At 39.8% G+C, this 17,632-nt stretch overlaps 1 protein-coding gene across 1 annotated transcript; it reads right to left on the bottom strand.

Moving 5' to 3' along the window:
• Window positions 1-419: 419 nt before the first annotated feature.
• Window positions 420-17,484, bottom strand: LOC106049553 (scaffold attachment factor B1-like). Its single transcript, XM_066984052.1, has 21 exons — window positions 17,153-17,484; window positions 16,268-16,352; window positions 14,692-14,756; window positions 14,396-14,606; window positions 13,754-13,812; window positions 13,070-13,097; window positions 11,673-12,171; window positions 11,201-11,250; window positions 8,831-8,931; window positions 7,649-7,798; window positions 7,480-7,556; window positions 6,378-6,517; window positions 5,954-6,045; window positions 5,463-5,569; window positions 4,563-4,856; window positions 4,151-4,288; window positions 3,571-3,613; window positions 2,093-2,214; window positions 1,245-1,357; window positions 1,073-1,124; window positions 420-786 (listed from the first exon to the last, which is right to left on the bottom strand). Exons 1-21 carry the CDS (start codon window positions 17,339-17,341, stop codon window positions 657-659), a joined length of 2,745 nt encoding a protein of 914 aa, XP_066840153.1. The 5' UTR covers window positions 17,342-17,484; the 3' UTR covers window positions 420-656.
• Window positions 17,485-17,632: the final 148 nt, after the last annotated feature.

The following is a 17,632-nucleotide window of genomic DNA, read 5'->3' as shown; positions in this document are numbered from 1 at the left end:
AACAACTGATCGTTTCACACGATTGCTGAGTTTAAGTCAAATGTTTTGCCAAGTCTGGTTTGTGACCTATAGAAATAAAAGTAGGTAAGATGGTGTGAATTGGATTCCTTTGCTGAGCAGACAGGCTGGATGGCCTTCTTCACCACTTGTTCTACAGGATCTTTAAATCAGTTTTGCAGTGGAAGATTGCTTGAACTTTGACAACTGCAATGTATTAATTTTCTCATGCTGGTGTGTATGCTAATTGATTTTAAAACCTGTAAAGTAACACTCTATTTCAATGTATTTCTGGGAGCTGTCTGCTACTGAAACTGCAAAGGGAGGCCTGTAAGGCATTCTGCTCTTTCATCTTTGAAAGAAAGTTACATAGTTTAACATATAGCTGAATAAATTAGCTTTCCAGGGACTACTGAAACAAATCAAGTAACTGTAAACTTTTTTATTTATGGAAAATGGAATGCTTCATTAACAGACATTTAAAATGGGATATGAACAACACATTACAAAAACAAATGAGTTCACATTGGATTGAGTGACATAATATGGCAGCAGCTTAAAAAAAATACACTTACAGTAACCCTTAAGTTACAATTAATGGTAACCCTGGGTGACAAATTCATTTCAGTTGCCACCTTGCGTTAAAAATTAAAACACATTCAATAGCGACGGTTGAAACGGGGATCATTGGGTCTGCTTGCTCTCTCCTGGCCAGCAAATCCTTCTCCTTGCATTCCTCCTCCATGCATCATCTGACTTTGGTTGCCACCTTGGATGAAACCTCCCCGCCTAGAAAGTGATTCAGAAGTTATTTTTTTCTTCTGACTGCGGTAGTCAGATTGAAATAATGGGTGACTTTTTTGTTTTAATACTTTTTGTGTGATTTCGTTCTCTTCAAGAAGATGTACTATGTAAGAACCACAGGAATATTTTATTATTCGTTGACATTTAAATAAATTAGATAACTGATGTTCCCATAAAATGCTTCTTTGGCTAAGTTAAATACAGGAGACACACCTTAAAAAGGAAAAGAAACTAACATGAAGAAATGCTTTGCTCTTTTTAAACTTCTTACCCTGACATGCCTCCACGATGCATCACATGGCCAGGTCTCCCTCTACCTCCACCTTAACAAAAAAAAAAAAATTCTTTAAATCCACGGTAAATTTTACTTCATATCCAAGGATAATGCCTGTATTTTCTGCTGTAAGTACTACACCTAATGAGCCATTGTGCAAGAAGCATACCTTGCCATCTCTCGTGATCCCGTCCTATCATTCCTCCATCCACACTGCTCTGCCATGAACGATCTTGATGTCCTTCAAACTTTCGACCATGATCTCCCCAGTCACGTCCATCCCTGCAAAAAGTATTAAAATCATACCTTTTCACATTAGGTAGGCAGAGCACACAAAATAAATTCAAGTGAAAACACCTGTCACAAACTTATTCAAATAATTTACCAAGGTATATGCCAGTCTTATATTATCTATTTAGTCAAATCTTAGTAATAGGCCTTCAATCCCAACCTCTCTACAAGGACAAATATGAAAATAGATTTTTTTCATCGGGTTTATGCTACATTGATGTCCTCATTTCCTCCAAACAATCTTAGATTGTGGTTTTGACCAGTCAAGTTGTTTATGGTGTTTTCTGTAGGCTGGCTTACTCATAGCATTTATTAAAAAATCCACAATACACACAATAACACCCTCTCCCCATTCTGTAAGCATTTCATTGACTGGTGTTCTTTTCAAACATCTGACAGGACGATGCTGTCAGCAACTACAAACCTTGGAAGAACCGCTATCCTGAAAGTGTCAAGCTTTGACAGAAATGTTAAGTAAAATTAACTGAAAACACGAGGACTTTCAGACAAGAAGTTACTTTAAAAAAATCATGCCAAGATACGTATTTCGATATACAAGGCAAGCTGAAAGAGCTACTCAAGTGTAGTCCCCTCCAAAAGAGAACAAACTCAGGAGTGAAACTTGGAAAAAAAGAATTGTACTTTCAAAAAACACATCACACTTTCACATACAAAAATATTCACTAAACGCACAAGAAAAAAATAGTTTCAGTTAAATGTACTGACCGTGACTGTGGGGGTATCCCCCTACTTTCACTCATTCTTCTATCAGATCCATAGCTACCCCAACTTTCCCGAGAGTCTCGTGAGTGACGGTCTGGTCCTCCGTGGCGCTCATCTGGATAATGCTAAAAAGCAAAGAACATTTATATGAGTGCCCCTAACTGACTCTATAGTTCTTGAAAATTGCTTGGACATAATTATTCACTCTCACAATCGTTTAGGATGCAAGGCATCTCCTGAGACCATCTAGTCTAACCTTCCTAACTCAGAAAGGGTCAGCCAAAGCAGGCTGTCCAGGACCATCCTTGGGTTTTGAATATCTCCACAGCTAGAGGCTTTACAACTTCACTATGCAACCTGTTCCAGTGTTAGACCACGTTCACAGTTTAAAGAAGTTTCTTTTTCTTCTCCTTTTTCCTTCAGATGAAATTTCATGTGTTTCAGTATGCCTGTTGACTCTTGTCTTCCAGCAGGCACTACTGAGAAGAGCCTGGCTCCATCTTCTCCATAGCCTCCCATTAGGTAGCAGTGCATATTGGTAAGATACCCCCTGGACCTTCTGATCTCCAGACTGAGCAGTCCCAGCTCTATCAGCCTCTCCTCACGGGAAAGATGCTTCTGGCCCTTAATCATCTTTGTGACCCTGTGCTGCATTTGCTCCATTAAGTTCTGTTCTTTCTTGTTGTGGGGACTCAGTACGGGCCACAGTACTCCAAATGTGGCCTCACCAGTGCTGAATAGAGAGGAATGATCACCTCTCTTGACCTACTGTGGCAACATTCTTCCTGATATAGCCCAGGATGCTATTGACCTTCGCTGTGAGGATGCACTGCTGTTTCACAGTCAGCTTGTTGTCTACCATGACGTCTCAAATCCTGCTCTGCAGAGCTGTTTTCCAGCCGGTTGGTCCTCAGCCTGTAGTGGTACACAGCGTTATTCCTCCTCAGTGGCAGGACTTTATTTCTTCTTGTTGAATGAGATTCTTCTCTGCCCAATTCTCCTGCCTGTCCAGGTCTCTCTGAATCTCTAATCTGAAGCTCAGCCATCAGTGAAGGGCAGCTGAGCATTCAGTGACTCCACAACATTCATCTCGCACTGCTTGAGCATGTCATGAAGGTCCTTTCCCCTCAGATCCCAAAAGCACATGAACATCTACGCTAGTTTTGCTGTTATTTCCATACTACCTTATAGAGTAGATTTTGTGTTCCTGTACTTTTGCCTTCTCTATAGCAATCTCTTCTATAATCTACTTCTTTGACATACTTCACTTGTTTTGTTTACTGAGTAACAGAGTAACTGTATCTTACATAGTAAGTCTCTGAAGTACATTTCATTTTATTAATGAAAATGAGACTATCTTGTTATGCATACATACATCTGGCATTATGATTTACTTATTAACTACTAAATTTTGATTTGAATCACACTATGTAAAACCTATTTATAGGAAGTTATTTTTGTAGCTTTATAAAGCAACTCACTTGTCCATCCCGATCTCCCATCATTGTCCTTGATCCATCTCTCCTACAAACAGGCAATTAAAATCAGACCATAGTAGTAAAACATACAGCAGTGTGTATGTGTAACAACACCGATAAAAAAATCGGTGTTGTTACACAGATTTGTGTAACAACACAGATGAAAAATCTGAAAAATAGCAGGAACATATGGAAGTTATGACACATTTTAGCTTCCTGGAAAATCTAGTTAATTCTAAGGTATGAAACAGAATATTCTCTGCTAAGATGCTAGGTACCTACAATATTATTTAGAGGGTTTTTTTTTTTAGAATCCTACAAATCTGTCAAACAGCTTTACAAGCAGAACACTCTGAACAAGCTCTGCCGGAAAATTTAATTCATGGCACAGATCTCTTCATGGTTGCGTATGGCCACAGCCACTAAATCATGCTTAAATCACAGCCAAAGTCCACAGCCACTAAATTATGCTTAAAATTATGAAATGCAAAATAAACACGCAGTGAAGAAAAAGCAGCAAAATATGACACTAAATACATTTTTCCCTTGATTTCAGACAACACAGTGGAGGTAAGACACCAACCTGTCTATTGAATGGTCTTGGTAACGGCCACGATCCCTGTGATCAAAGTCATGGAAGCGGTCCTGGCGACCAAAATCTGAATGGTACCTATCGTTCATTGCCATTCGTTTTGCTTCTGGCCAGTATGGATCATCTCTCCTGAAATAAAAGGTACATTGATTTTAGTCAGGTTAAATAACTTTTGATATTGTTCCTTCCCTCCACAATACGCAAACCAAAAGCATGTAAATAAGTTCAAAAAGGCAGCAGAAAAAAAATCAGGATATTTGGAGGTTTCCACACACTATCATCTCAGTGCAGTCAATGACAGCAGATTAACAGAAGCTGAGACTATATGGAGTTTTTCATAGCGCAGGCTGATGAGACACAACCTAGCAGCAAAACGTTCTCTGCTTGTATCAGTTGGCTTTACCTGCCATCTATGTCATATGGTCTTCTCATTGCAGACCGACGTTCTTGTTCATAGCGCAGTTGTTCATGCTGGCGTCGCAACTCTTCTCTTTCTCTCTGAATGCGATCTTGTTCTCTTCTCCTTTCATGCTCTATATGCATCCGTTCTCTCTCCAGTCTCTCTCTTTCCATTCGCTCTCGTTCAAGACGTTGCCTTTCAATTTCCAGTCTTTCACGAGCAATCTCAAGCCTCTCCCTTTCTTCACGTTCCCGGATAGTCTGCAGATGCTGCTGTCTCTCCCGACGCTCACGTGTACTATTTTAACGGAATGAAAGGTTACAGATCTGATACTTCAACAAATAAAGGAAGTAAAAATGGGAAAAATTTAAACCACAGTGACTGCAAACTTGTGTGAGCTCCTGTAAATTAGTTCTGGGGTGTGGGGCAGTAAGGGAAGACACTCAGTGTACACACTAATTACTTATATTTAGAGAGTGATCTTATTACTTCCACAAAACCCACCTTTGGGGCAAATAATCCTATATGGTCAGGAGAATATTCTGAGAAAAACAACCTTTCTCCTGTTCTTTCCCTATGTATTTCAGTGTGGCAAGTTTAGAATGATTATTTCACCTCTAGTATAACGTGTGCTCAGCTAAGGAGAGCTGATTATCTAAATCTAGAGAATGGAAAAAGACCAAAAAAGAAACTGCATTTTTTTTCCCAAACAAATTCAAGCTCAGTATTAATAGTCAATAATCCATACCTTCCCAGTTCAGTAGGTATGTGGCCCACACACATATAACAAATGACAAGTAAAAAAAAAAAAATAAAACAAACTCTCTCTTAGACAGTTTAATTAAAGAAAATTGCATTAATTCTATAAAAAAAGACTTAAAACAATTTAACTGTTGCTCTTACCGGCGCTGTTCTGCCTCCCTCATTTTTCGCTGTGCTTTAATTTTGTCAAATGGCACAATGCCTTGTCTCTCTCTGCTCTCTGATTTGCGATCCTGGCTCTTAATGCTCTGTATTTAATATTGAAGTACAGAAAAACTTAATGGAGTACATTTATGAAAGGACAACTATTACAAGCAGTACTCAATGCTCTATTTCCATTCATACATACCATGTCCCAAAGCTTGGCCCCAACTTTTTTTTTTCCTAAACATTGCAGACACATAACAACACAGTACTTACCTTCCCACATTTAGTTTGGCAGGATTTCATTGCTGAGCACATATCAGCTGTATGAAAAGTATTCTACTAATTAAGATCTAAATCCAGATTACAGAAACTCTGATTAGACAGATCAGTAAGACAAATGTAGAAAGATGCATCTTAGTGGGATTCCTTATCTGTTTTGAAGGAAAATTTATACATCATGTTTCCTATGCAAAAACATTACTTACTCTGTCTTTTGATGCAGTTGATGTTTTCACACTGATAACAGGTTCTCCTTTGGATTTATCCATTACTACAGTTCTCTCTGTTCCTTTACTTCCTATATAAATCAGAGGTTGAACAGAAAGAGGTGGAAAAAAGAGTCAAACTACATAGCATAAGCCACACGTTTCTATGCTAGAAGCTACCTCCTCTGGAACGTGAAAATAGGCATTTAAACCCCTCTTCAAAAAGCATTTTTTCACTGCACCTCTTCCAAGTGTTTCTGTTAAGGCTGATAAAATGTCAACAGCCCTCCATTACACTATCTGGACTTCCAAGTTAGAACCTGAAATCATTCCAGAATATCGGTAGCCTCTGGAAACTACCTATAATTAATTGTTTATATTTAACCATATCTTTTATTCTAAGAAAAAAGAATAGACAAATTACCTGATTTGTTAGTTTTAGGTTGATCTGATGAACCAGGCTTCAGTTCATCTTTATCTTTTCTTTCTTTTTCATCTTTGTCTTCAGTCTTTTTAGAATCATCCTTTTGGTCAGATTTCTCATCCCTTTTAATACTGCCCGGTCTATAAATAGATATTGATACAGATTAGACTGATACAGAGTAAGAGAAAAAAATAAAGAAAGATGCTAGCAACATATTAACAAAGTAGAATTCTGATTTGCTAAGACAGACATAGTTAAATTCCCACAGATTTCTTTCTATAACTTTTTCCACCGTAACGTAAGACAATCAGACCATGCTGTGCAGTTTTCATAAAAACCTGGCTGAGATTCAGATATCTCAACTGGAGGCAAAAGGGAAATAAATAAATAAATCAACCACACTACTATGTACTTAATGCCCACAAAGATTCTTATAAGACACGACAGTTATGAAACGTAAACGTGAACCGTTTTTGCAGTGGAACTGCCAAGCCACCAGTAAGTTAACACTAGTGCCCAGGCAAGCCTTCCCAAGGACTAGGTGAAATGAAGGCAAAAACTTCTCAGCAACTAGCATTTAATAGGTGTTACACCTCAAGAAGATTATTAAAGATAATTAGTGTTTTATTCACTCTTTCATAGTGTCTTTTTCAGCTACTTTAAGTAGTTCTGAAGCGAGAAAAAGCATAACACTGAAGAGGAACACATTCTGGAAACATGATCTTGGGCACCTGATCTTTCACTGTGATCACATCAACATGAGAAAGCCCTGTTCTCTAATGTAATGAAGAAACAGCAACATATCAATCAAAAATTTCAAATAGCCTGTAGGTTTATGACACAAAAGCACCACTCTGTACCGGAAAAAAAATTACAGTTAAATGGAAAGGTATGCTTGCAAATGCAATACTTCCAATGCCTACCTTAAAGCATGTAACAGAAACAACTAAGTTAGATATGGTGCATCAAGAGCAATCTTGTACTAAGAGTTAGAAAAATGTACTTTTTGTCACAGAAATTCTTACTGTAACTTTTTCCCTGACAAATCAACATAAACTGAAGAACAGCAAAATCTCTGAACACAGAATTTTTCAAACAGTACCTCTCACTGACTGTTTCTTTCTTCACCTCGTTCTCTTTTTTTTCAGTTGGCTTCTTCCCAGCAGGTTCATTTTTTGCCTGAAATTTATTTTGCACATCAGCTGAGATTGTGGTTTCAATTATTTGTACAATGTAATGGTAACAAGATATCTTCGAAGATCAATACTCACTTTTTCTACAGAAATTATTTTCCCATGTAACTCTGTTTTGTGGAGGTGAGTAATACACTTTGTTGCTTCCTCAGCTGTAGACATCGTAACAAAGCCGTAACAGCGAGCACCAGGGCTGCGAGCATTGGTGACCACTTTTGCACCAACCACCTTTCCAAAAGAAAGATACGTTACACTCACCGTAACAAATGCCCACCATTTAACAACAAGTACAATTGTAGAATATCTGGAGTTGGAAGGGACCCACAAGGATCATCGAGTCAAACTCCTGGGTCTGCAGGGGACCACCCGAAAAATCAAAAAACATGTCCAAGAGCATTGTCCAAACGCTTCCTGAACTCCAGCAGGCTCAGTGCCATGACCACTGCCCCGGGAAGCCTGTTCCAGTACCCAAACACCCTCCCAGTGAAAAACATTTTCCTATTATCCAAACTGAACCTCCTCTGATGCAGCTTCACACCGTTCCCTTGGTCCCATTAATGGTTACCAGAGAGAAGATCGGTGTCTGCTGATCCCCCTCATGAGGAAGCTGTAAGGCTGCAAAGTCGTCACCATTCAGTCTCTTCTTTAGGCTGAAGAGCCTCTCCTCACACATCTTTCCTCAGCCGCTCCTAACACATCTTTCCCTCTAGACTCTTCACCATCTTCGTTGCTCTCCTGCGGCCACTCTCCGATAGTTTTATGCCCTTCTTATATTGTGGTGCCCCGAACTGCACACAGTACATGGAGGTGAGGCCACACCAAAGCACAGCAGGACAATCCCTTCCCTCAACTGGCTAGTAGCGCTGTGCCTGATGCATCCCAGGCTATAACTGGCTCTTTTGGCGGCCGGGCCACACTGCTGACTCATATTCAACTTTCCAACTTTTCTCAACTTAGTCCTAAGTATGTCTTTAATAAATAAGTGTTCTTTGTTTACTGTGAACTTCCAGTGAGCAAAGATACTATACTACATCACAGGACACAGAAAAATACATAAACAATGACTGGCTGTTTACATAAGGACTGGAAAAAGATTTTTATTTTTGTTTGGAAGTAAGAGATAAAATAAAACAGCAGTCATTTGGACTTGTGCAGGCTTTTTTCCTGTTATCCCACTGACACTTGCAGTGACAAAATCATATAAAGTCTTAAGACAGTTAAAGGGGAGGGGACAGGACACAAACACAGGAAGACCCTTACCTTCCCATATTTGCTAAACAGATTCTTCAAATCTGTAGCTCTGGTAGTAGAAGCAAGTCCACTCACCCAAAAGTTTCTACCAGAACTGCTGGCAGTGCAACCTAATCAGGAAAACAAACAAACACACACACACACACCCCAAATCCTAATTATTTCAATTATTTCTGAACTAAAACGAACAGTTCCACAAATCTTATTTTTTAAATCATAGAGCAAAGGAAATGTAAAGTGTAACAGTCATCCCCTAATAATTCACATTCCTGAAGGCAACTAGTATTAAAAAAACAAAACCTTTAAGATAGAACTACAGGCTTTGTTCTGTGCAACAGAGGTATGTCAGATCATTCCTCAAGAAAGAAACTGGACTATGGCATCTCTGAAATAACTGTGGCTGTTCAGAATGTGTAAGGATAGGTCCCAGTAACTTTGCACTTACAGGAAAAGGTTGAAGACCGGCTAGGCTTGTGGGAACTGTGACAGTACCCACATATGCTCATGTCTTGCCTTTACCTCCTCAATTCTTAAGGAATGACAGCGGGATGCAGATTAACTGTACCTCTCAGGCAAAAAAATTCAGCATATAAGCAAGAAAATCTCTTCCTGAATGTCTGCCTACATGGATTCCACAGCTGGGGTACAAATGGTTCACATGAGACTTCAGTTACTGGAGTCAGAAAAGACCTAGCATTGTTCAACTATGCAACTATTCTTCAGCTATGCAAGAACTACAGAACACTTTCCCAGTTTGGCACCCAAAATGGAAAAACAGTTTTATAAATGTGTAGGTACTTGAAAATCCATGGCCTAGTGATTAAAAAGGGTCCAAGTTAAACTCTGGCACTCATAAACATGTCTTAGACAGTGAGAGATGGTTCCTCATTGCCCAGATATCTGTTATTCCTAAATGACTGACTCAGGAGCATCTCCACAAATTGTGACAAGCAAGTCTAACCAGCTCTTCCATGATTTCACTGATTCCTGGTTTAATTCTTCTTTTATAGATAAATGTACTATTGGAAAATAAAAAATAAATAAATAAAAAAAACAGGGAATGATCTTTAAATTTAAATCTTCAAAAAACATTCTGTTATTATTAGGGTAACAAAGATGGTAAGGTATCTAGAGGGGAAGATATATGAGGAGCGGCTGAAGTTACTTAAGATTATTCAGCCGGGAAAATAGGAGACTTTAGGGGAGACCTCATCATGGTCTACAACTTCCTCACAAGGGGGAGCGGAGAGGCAGGCACTGATTTCTTCTCTCTGGAGACCAGAGATAGGACTCAAGGGAACGGCTTGAAACTGACAGTGGAGGACTTCTAGAAACTTCTAGAAGACTTTTTCAAGTGTCCCTCCCCCCCCTTCCCCCAGAAACTCTTAAGTCCTTTGGTAAGTGAGAGAATCCTTTCAACGGTCCTTAAAATATTCTAAAATAAGAGAATAAAAGAATACAGCTGAGAGGTAAACAGATCCTGATGGAGCTGATGGTAAGGTCTGGTAGCTTGTACAAACAGTCATAATCCAGAATCCTGGAATAAGCCGCTGATGGTGAATTCATACTGTGTTGTAAAACTTAATTAAAACCAAACAAATCCTTTCTTTTCACTCAGTAGACAGATCTCAGAATGAATTTCTTGACAGTTATAAGAACTGATGGGAATTCCATGCTTGCTGTACTGAACTACCTGCCAGCATCAGGTAAGCAGAATTTAACAGCCAGTTCTAAGTTTGCTGCCCTGGACGGGCAAGAGAGAAAAGAAAAGCAGGGTGAGCTACGGAGACTCAGCAGCCTGACATATTAAAACAAAGAAGTATGATGAAAAGAAGGAGCAGGCAAGACCCCACCTGGCACTGTTGATCGAGAAATTTACATCTTGTTTATCGTGCAAATTTGCACTGTGAATAGGATCTGAGTGGATAGAGATTTAATAACATAAATCCAATTGGAAGACAATATTAAACTGTAAGTTTCGGTGCCATTTAAATATGTGAATACTACATTTCAAATTATTTTCGCAAAACAGAAGATTGTATAAAGAATCACAAGTATATAGTAAACCAAACAATCATTAAAGGCTCTTAACTCACTAACTGCTGTTGGTAAGTATCTTCAGTGTAATGAAGGACATGTTTGCCACGTATTAACATCTGCCTTTGGAGATCAAGATATAAACAAAAGGGTGCGACACAGATCTCCTTGTATAAAATAGTTTGTTGTAATTACATTTTTAAAAGTTCAGAAAAAAATGTAACATGATATTTAACAATTGCACAGATTCCAACACTCTCATGCCAAAACACTCCATCCAATACAAAAACTGCTTCGCCAATGAATATTTTTTTCAAATGTTATTTTTGAAAATAAACATACCTTTCTCATCTTTTGAGATTATCTTTGTATCTCTGTCCTCCTCAACAGGGCTAAAGACAAAACATCCTGTTATTCAAGTCAGAGAGAATAACTACTAACTATAAATTATTAAAAATGCTAAAATTAAATACCTACCAGAAAATATGTTGTAAACAAAAACACACCTTTATATACTTGATTTAAGAAATCTGACAAGAAATAAGGAAGGTCAGATTCTTAAACAGACTTATATTAGGAAGAAGTTTACAAATAACAGTAATTTAAGAAAACAACCTTTGAAGGTTGAGGAAGGAAAGAAATCAAACCCTCTGCGTTTAAAAAAGTCTGCACAAGGAGAAATAAAACAGATTCTTTAGGAATAGGCTACAATTTCATGAGTCTTGGTGGCCAATTGAAGGAAACAGCTTATTCGCATCACTTAACGACCAATGAAAAAAGATAGCATCTGGTCTATAACGGAGAAAAAACAAACCTCTTTTTCTGATCACCGCCCTCACTGGTTGAGGACTCTCTAGTAGCAGGGGATTCCTCAGAATTAGCTTTGTCTTCTGTTTTCTTGGCATCTTCTTTGCTATCTTTGCCTTCAGGACCTGCGCCTTTTTCCGCTGTTTCCCCACTAGAGGCTTCCAGGCCTTGGAATCGTTTGCTACTCTGATCGCTTAGGGTCTCTAATACTAAAGATTCAGAGTCCAGTTTCTCTTCCTCTATTGTCTGTTCACTTCTCTCCCCTTTTGCTACAACTAAACGCTTTGCCTCCTTCCTTGACATAGCTTGTGCCGATTTGCTGTCCAAATCTAAAGCATCTTCCTCCAACTGAGCGGCAGCAAGAACATCCTCTTCCTCTGCTAGCCTCTTGCCTGGCACCACGTTACTTGCTTCCTGTGCATGTGGCTGCTCCACTTCGGAAGTTTCTTCGTTAAGTAGTTCAGATTTACAAGTTTCCCCCAAAATGTCGAGTATTTTCTCATTTTCTACGGATTTAACAGGAATAGAATGGCACAAGATTTAATCACCAGGGAAATACAGCAATCACAAATGTGGAACTGGCATGGCTGCCACACTAACACCAAGAGAACTTCTAAGCTACACAGAGATTGGAAAACCCTAGTGTACACAGTGTTAAAAGTGCTATGCTAACTGCAGTCTGACAAACTACCTTATCAGCCCTAAAATGTTAACAGGGAAGAAAAACGTCCCCACAGATTTAACAAAAACCTTCTGGCTGATCCTTGGTATTCTTCATGAAATCGTTCAGCTCTGTTTCTTCTCTAGTTAGCTTCCAAAGTCCAAGATGCTTAACTGAACATATCAATGCACTGAGAGTTCAATTTTTAAATTTCTGTGAAATTCTTTTAGCAGACAGTCCAACACGAAAATTGGGCATCTTCTGATGGTGCATGAGTGTGTTTGCAGTCCAGAAAGTGAAAAGTATCTGTATGAAATTTCCATGAAGAAACTCTTCTTTCTTCTGTATCCAGTAACTAATCTTTACTTTTTAACGCCCTAAAATAGCTTTTTACTGCTTTCACTGCTCTCTAAAGCGTTAAGGTGTGTGCGATATCACAAGATCTGTTTACAGGTAGAATGTTTAACTCTTAAACTGTGATTAACTTCTCTAAATCCATTTATGTAGTTTAACAGGTTTTTAAACCATTTCATTTCACTGAAAATATTTCAAAAATGACAAGCATCACTTCACAGATCTGGGGATATGATTGGGTTTCCAATCTCTATGACCCTGCATGATCTGGGTTGTCCATCATAAAAATAATGCAAATGATATGTTTGTTTGTTTGTTTGTTTTAAAATAGTTAATGGTTTAAAAAGTATTAGTTGAAAAGACAGGAATATGCTTTTCTTTAACAGTACCTGGCTCCGAGTGTAGTTTCTCCGTTTTCTGTTCAGGAAATAAACACAGAATAAGAATTTTATAGTACGTATTTTGTAACAGAGAATAATACCAACCCCCCAACCCAACTCCAAGATTTAAAAATACACCGGTTCATCTGCTGCATTTAGTGTTGCTTCTCAGCATCCAGTGGAAATAAATATTTTATATAAGCAGTTTTGGTCAAATTAAAGCCAAAATTTCATCCACTATTATCCTCATAACTGGGAATATTAAAGCAAAGGGGGCAAAAAAAAGGGGGTTTATGTACCACATCAACTAGAGTGAAAATCAAACCCAGCTACTACTTCATATAATCAGCAGGAGAAATAAAAAAACTGTAATTTTTAAAACATCACTTCTCCCAAGTAAGATGGTTTCATTAGAATACTTTTGGTATATGTTTTATGTTTTGGTAGGGGCACAGTTTCCTTTACAGTACAAGAATATTTTTGTTTGAGAGAAAAGACGAAGTCTTGATAGCAGACTGAAAAGTAGGGAAAACAAAACAAAACACTCATTTGACAGGCTGTACTCTAAGCAAGATTACTTATGGCTTGGATTCTGTTAAAAATTCGTATTAGTCATTATTTTCTATTTTGTAGTATGGTCACAGAGTGAATAGCATTAAAAACCCATCTGAAATGGTTGCATTGTCAATTTACCTTCATTTCAATTAAATCAGAAGAAGAGGAATCTACATTGTTTTCAATTTCATCATAATCTTCCTGAAAAGAGTAAAAAAGAAATTATAGCATTCCCTACAAAAAGCAAAGTTAGCTTACTGAGAAATACTACTGTAATTCCATTTTCCCCAGCAATAATATGAGAAATATTTTTCAATACTTAGAAGATCTCGATTGCTAGTTAAGAATGTTACCCAAGAGGACTAACATATAAATATTCTTGATCATTAAATCCTAGCAGGAGAATATTTTTTCCAGTTACCTTTAATTTCAACATAATATTGTATACTTCAAAGTTACTCTGATTTAGAAGGAAGCCTGGTATTTCATGTTTCTTTGGTTATTTTGCATAACCTGTTTTTTCCATTTCCCCCCCCCCTCCAATTTTTAACTTTATTTTCTAACTTAAAGAAGCTAGAAGTGAAGTTGACTTAGGTTTCCACTTTTCCAAAAAATGAAATGCCCCCAAATCTCCCTTATCTAACACAGGAGCACAGGACACAAGAACTGTTAAAAATGAAACAGAATCCACATTATATGCATGTCCTATATTTTATGGAAGTAACTCATTCATGTGCCCATTTACGTATCAAATATCTTAAAATTCTCAAAGACCTTTACTTGCCTCATTTTCTGTTAGCTGATCTGGAAGTTCTTTCATCTCTGCATCAACGTTGTCTTTATTATCAGACAGTGAATCAAGAATATTATCAGGACTATAGTCTTCTCCACAGTCTACAGCACTGCTGTTGTCTATTTCAGCTTCATCTAACACACTAATATCCATCATGTCAATATCTTGTAAGGTATCCAGGCTTGCTTCAATATCTTCCTATAGAAACAGAAAGGGTAGGTGTTTATTTATTGAGTTTTAAATGATGCATATGCTTAGTAAATGCAATCCTGGTTTCACTTACTTGCCCATCTCTGGAGTTTTCTTCTAGTCCATTGTCTTCAGCACCTTCCTCCTCTGGTTTTCTTCCTGAAAAAAAGATATAACTGAAGTGAGAAATAGGACTAAATTTCGTAACACATCAATTCTTTGCCAACTCATCTAGTTAATACTGTTTCAATGAATAATCATTAAGACCCTGATTCAGAAGTCCAGGTCTGTCTGGATGTAAGTGAAGACTAACTACTCTTTACAAGTATATGGCATGCACATGAAATTGAAGTAGCCCAGTTAGGTGAAACATCTTGAGCAGGGGAGGTGCTGGTCTTCCTCCCTTCACCCATGACAGGACATGACAGGAAATGTGGGAATGGTTCAAAGCTGCACTTGGGAGGTTCGGAATGGGCATTAGGAAATTTATTTTTACTGTGAGGGTGGTCAAACACTGAAACAGATTTCCTAGAGAAGTGGCTGATGCTCCACACACCGGTGTTCAAGACGCATTTGGACAATGCCTTCATTAATACGCTTTAGCTTTTGGTTAGCCCCGAAGTCGTCAAGCAGTTGGATTAGATGATCTTTCTAGGTCCCTTCCAACTGAACTACTCTATTCTATTCTATTTTTCAACAGCTAAGCACCTCTCATGACACAACACTACCAAGACTTAAAAAGGCAACATTGCCTAGGAAGGTGTTACGTTCAGAAAAATGAGTTGTTACAAAACCTCCTGCTTTTCATTTAAGAAATTAAATAATTAAACTGATTTAGAATTCATCTTCATGTCTAAGATCCTGGACACACTGACTGTGTTCAGCCATATTTGTCACCAGCAAATTTGTAACACTGCTAAAAATCAGCTGCTCTTTTTTTTCCCCTCCCCTGTGTTACCTTAAAGGAAGCAGCTTAAAAATAAATTTCAGAAAGTCTTTCAAAAACTGGCTATGAGCAATGACAATAAGCCATGCGTAACATGACCAACATCAATATTTAAAGTTCTTGAGGCAAAACATACTTCAATCAGCAATGAGTAATTCAAAATAGTTTTTCAAAACAATACAGTTATAAAACGAAGCATGACACTAACAAAATTTATACTTGTTTTTATTTGTGCAATAATGCTTTTTGATTATTCCTAGAGTACTGTAATTCCTTGCACTTAAAAACATGTCACGATGATGGAGGTTCAAGAGCTTCAAAGAAAAAAAAGGAAAAACTACATGCATAGTTCTGGCAAAGAAATTAGTAACTGGGGTGTTGCGGATCCAGATTAATATACATTGGCAGAGCTTGCAATGAGAGCTCACACCACAGCTGCTTGCTCTGTCCCAACACAATTCTGAATTCCTGGTCACAAGTAGAGAAACACCTGCAACTTTAAGTCCTTGTCTACAGGTTTCAGGACTTGCTAATGGAAGTACACCTAGTTGTCCTATTATTGTTGTCCTTGCTCGCTAATGCAACAGAGTTTTACCATTCTCTGCAACATAAAAGGCACGAAGCTTTTATTTTTTACATAAGCCAGCAAAATAAAATGAATGACCACTGTACTGTTAAGTTCCAGCTACAATAAAATACAGCTGTATTTGTCTGGATTTTGTACCTTTACTAGTTCTTTTTGGCATTCTCTTGGTCAGTTCTGAAGCCACAGGAATTTCATCAGGATCTCCTCCTTCATCCTCAATTGCCTGTTGGAGACAGCAATACAATATGTGTTGTACTGTTTGCTTGTACGCACTTTTAAGAATGTCAGAAGGAAATAACAGCATCTCCCTCTAGCTCAGATCATGCAGCCAGGCAGCCACATCAGCCATCAGACACACAAGCAATAAGGTGCTATAACACAACCCCCCAGACAAGTCAACCTACAGTTCAGGAGCAAAGTCCTCCCCCATCTGTAAACAAGGCTCTCTATCCAGTGGATAAGCATTTTGTCAGGAAAAAAACCAAAAAACGAAACAAAACAAAACCAAAATTGACAACGACCACTACAGGAACTCACACACTTTTTTTTTTTCCCTTTAATGTGCTGAGGGCTATTAGAAGCCATAGAGGAACCAGGACCGATTACACTGTTCTGGCCTTATAGAAGTCTGTGAAAAAGGGGTACACTCTCAGCAGGGAGGCAAACGAGGTGAAGGGCGCGCAGAGTACGCAAGAGAAAGAACCGGGGGAAGGACGCGAGGGGAAGATCGCGGGCTCGGGGAGCGAGGTCAGAGAACTGCACGTCAAAGGAATGGATCCAAGGAACCCCGCGGGTAGGCTCGGCGTGACGGCAGGAAGCAGCACCGCGGCACGGTGCTGCGGAGGGAAGCGGCGGCCCGGGAGGCGACGGCGGCGCCGCTGCGACGGCGGCCGCACCCCCCCGCCCCCCCCCAGCCGGGCCGCCGGGCTGCGCCGCCAGCGCGCATGCGCCCAGGGGCCTCGGCCAGGGAACAAAGGGCCCGGATGAGCAGCGCGCCCTTCCCCCCCCCGGCTCGCGCCCTACCTTCCTGAGGCGCTCCGTCAGGACGCTCTTGTTGCCGCCGCTGTCCAGGTTACGGCGTTTGAGCTCAGCGCGCAGGTCGATGACCCGCAGCTCGCTCAGCCGCCGGGTTTCGGGTTCCGAGCCGAGAGCTGGGGCTCCGCCGAGGGTGGTTAAGTCCCCCAGCCCGGCCGCGGGTTGACTTTCCGCCATCACGGCCCCTTCGGTATCCCGCCTCGAGCCCAAGCGCACGACAGGACGCGGCGCAAGCAGGGAGCTAACCTTGCGATCGCAGCACAAAATGGTGGGGAAGCCGAGACGCACTGAGGGGAGGGGGAAGACGAGCCCGCTCCGCGCAGGCTCGGAGGGGAGGGGGGCGGGAAGAGGCGGAGCCTGGGACGCAGCGTGAGCGGCAGCGCAGGCAGGGGGCGGCTCGCCGTAAGGCCTGCCGGGCCGCGCATGCGCCCGAGCGCCGGGGCAGGCTGCGGCTGCGCGCTCCTGCGA

The sequence above is a fragment of the Anser cygnoides genome, chromosome 27, assembly GCF_040182565.1.
Source record: "Anser cygnoides isolate HZ-2024a breed goose chromosome 27, Taihu_goose_T2T_genome, whole genome shotgun sequence".
NCBI classification, from domain to species: domain Eukaryota; kingdom Metazoa; phylum Chordata; class Aves; order Anseriformes; family Anatidae; genus Anser; species Anser cygnoides.
The sequence above is the reverse complement of the archived record's forward strand: the minus strand, read 5'-3'. Positions and strand labels throughout refer to the sequence as shown.

Coding starts and splice junctions, on each gene's coding strand:
- LOC106049553 (XM_066984052.1), bottom strand. CDS start 17,341: ATGGCGGAAAGTCAACCCGCGGCCGGGCTGGGGGACTTAACCACCCTC. Junction 4,289..4,562: donor CCATATGACATAGATGGCAG/GTAAAGCCAACT, acceptor CTTTTATTTCAG/GAGAGATGATCCATACTGGC. Junction 1,358..2,092: donor GGGATACCCCCACAGTCACG/GTCAGTACATTT, acceptor TACTTTTTGCAG/GGATGGACGTGACTGGGGAG.